Source organism: Nyctereutes procyonoides, unplaced genomic scaffold (assembly GCF_905146905.1).
Source record: "Nyctereutes procyonoides isolate TBG_1078 unplaced genomic scaffold, NYPRO_anot_genome, whole genome shotgun sequence".
NCBI lineage: Eukaryota > Metazoa > Chordata > Mammalia > Carnivora > Canidae > Nyctereutes > Nyctereutes procyonoides.
The window spans coordinates 38,053,730-38,055,991 of record NW_026575043.1 but is presented as its reverse complement, the minus strand read 5'-3'; the positions used below and the strand labels follow the sequence as shown (position 1 = coordinate 38,055,991).

Genomic DNA, 2,262 nt, shown 5'->3' with positions numbered 1-2,262 from the left:
GTGCAGCTCTCCTCTAACAGAAGCTCCTGGGCCTGGGCTCTGGCTTTCAGCTGGAACTCTGCAGCTGTGCCCTCTCTAGACCTGGAGGAGTCCCTGACCTGGGTCTGTGTGTTGGTCCCAGCAGATGCTTCTTCCAGGCCCACCAGGGGGAAGCTAGTGCATCAGGAATCTTCCCTGTCAAAGAGACACAGACCTGTAAGTGCACAGGAGGGAGAGGCAGGGGTGGTCACATTTGCATGAGCGGCCCCTCCTCTGTGAGGCCCTGGGACAGGGGATAAGACACTCCAGGGACAGGCCAGCCCCAACTCTGTGGCCAAGAAGGGGCTGCATCACCATGGCCTGGACCCCTGTCCTCCTTGTGCTCCTCTGTCACTGCACAGGTAGGGACAAGCCCCAGTGCAAGGTGGGGGGACCCCAGCCTGAGTCAGATCCCTGTGGCTCAGCTCCTCAACCACATGCACCCTGTCTCTTGTCGTCATTGTGATGTGTGTGTGTCTGCAGGTTCCCTGTCCCAGCCTGTGGTGACCCAGCCGCCCTCCCTCTCTGCATCCCTGGGATCAACAGCCAGACTCACCTGCACCCTGAGCAGTGGCTTCAGTGTTGGCAGCTACTACATATACTGGTACCAGCAGAAAGCAGGGAGCCCTCCCCGGTATCTCCTGTACTACTACTCAGAGTCAAATAAGCACCAGGACTCTGGTGTCCCCAGCCGCTTCTCTGGCTCCAAGGACACCTCGGCCAATGCAGGGCTCCTGCTCATCTCTGGGCTGCAGCCTGAGGACGAGGCTGACTACTACTGTGCTACAGATCATGGCAGTGGGAGCAGCTACACTTACCCACAGTGTCTCAGATAACGAGGAAGTGAGACAAAAAGCCCCGGGCCCTTGTCTCTGTTCTTCGTCATTTACAAGCTTCTGTGGAGCTTACAGTCAAGTGTATGACACTGATGCTAAGCATAGAGACAGAGACAGATGAGGGGGTGGGACACAGACCTGGGGACATAGGTTCCAAGCTGGGACACAGGTACTGAGGACACTAATGCCTTTACTGGTGACAGCACTAGAGCATAGTCCCTGGGGATGCTGGCACGAAATGGTGCCCCCCTGTAACTCTTTCCTTTGTTACAGACAATACCCATGGAACCTTTAAAATGTTAAAATGTGTATTAATACTAATAAATATTAATACACTAATACATTTTCCCTTATCGAACCTGTAGAACAGAAGATAAAAGCCATCCCCATGACAGCACACACCATCATACTAGGTTTTAGTAAATATTACATATATATGTATATTTTCAATTTTTCTTTTAAGATTTAACTTTTCAGTAATCTCTACACCCAGGTGGGGCTCGAGCCTGCAAGCCCAAAATTCAGAGTCCCGCCCTCTACTGACAGAGTCAGCCAGGGCTCCTCTAGATGCATATTTTCAACACAGAGTGTCACTTGCAGCTGACCCCAGCCCAAAGGCCTGCCTCTTGCCTCCAAAGGAGAAAGTTAATTAAATAGATGAATTTTATGATGAGCCTCCCTCCATAACACAGATTTCTCCAATAACCAGTGTGTGTTCCCCACTGGAAATGGGCAGTGATCCCAGAGTTCAGAAACCAACTGTCTAGAGGTTCTGCTTTTAACATAAAATCCTGTCTCTGGGTCAAATATGTAAGCTCCCCTGGGAGCTCAGCTCAAGGACCTCACACTTTGTGTGGTTCTTGTTGTTTCTTTTTGTTTGTTTTTTTCCTTCTCATTTTTAGTCAAACCAACCATCCCTTTGAGCCACAGAATTCCCGGGGCCTCTCCAATCGGCAGTAACATACGTCCTATGAAATAAAAGTAAAGTTTTTATATATATTTTCCTATACTTTGCTCCACTTTGCATCACAAATTAAGTTTCCTGCCTTGTATTAGATCTTCTTTAACCACTCTCTTAATTGTGAATTAAAATAATGTAGAGCCTTTGCAAGGGAGAAAGAGAAATGTTTCATTTAAATTTAGTGGCAATATTAACTATACCTGAGAGATAGTTCCCAGTTCAGTTCACTAATGGTAGCAGGTGCGGTCGTCATTAAATCAGGGAGCTATATCTGCTGTCATGCCAAAATTCTCATCTGGGTAAACCTCCTTAAATAACGATAGAGGGAACTCAGGACACCCGGATCCACAGCCAGGTTTTGGCGGATTGTCCAAAAGAAACTAGCTTCCTGCATGTTCCAATTCAACCTTTGTTATTTCAACATTTATTTCCTATTTTGTTTAAAAC

The 2,262-nt window shown here is 47.9% G+C and overlaps 1 gene segment (V, D, J or C); it reads left to right on the top strand.

Moving 5' to 3' along the window:
* The first annotated feature begins 326 nt into the window (after positions 1-326).
* LOC129508278 (probable non-functional immunoglobulin lambda variable 5-48) lies at positions 327-854 on the top strand. The segment is given in 2 exon segments: positions 327-380; positions 502-854. Coding segments are annotated over 2 exon segments (399 nt in total).
* Positions 855-2,262: the final 1,408 nt, after the last annotated feature.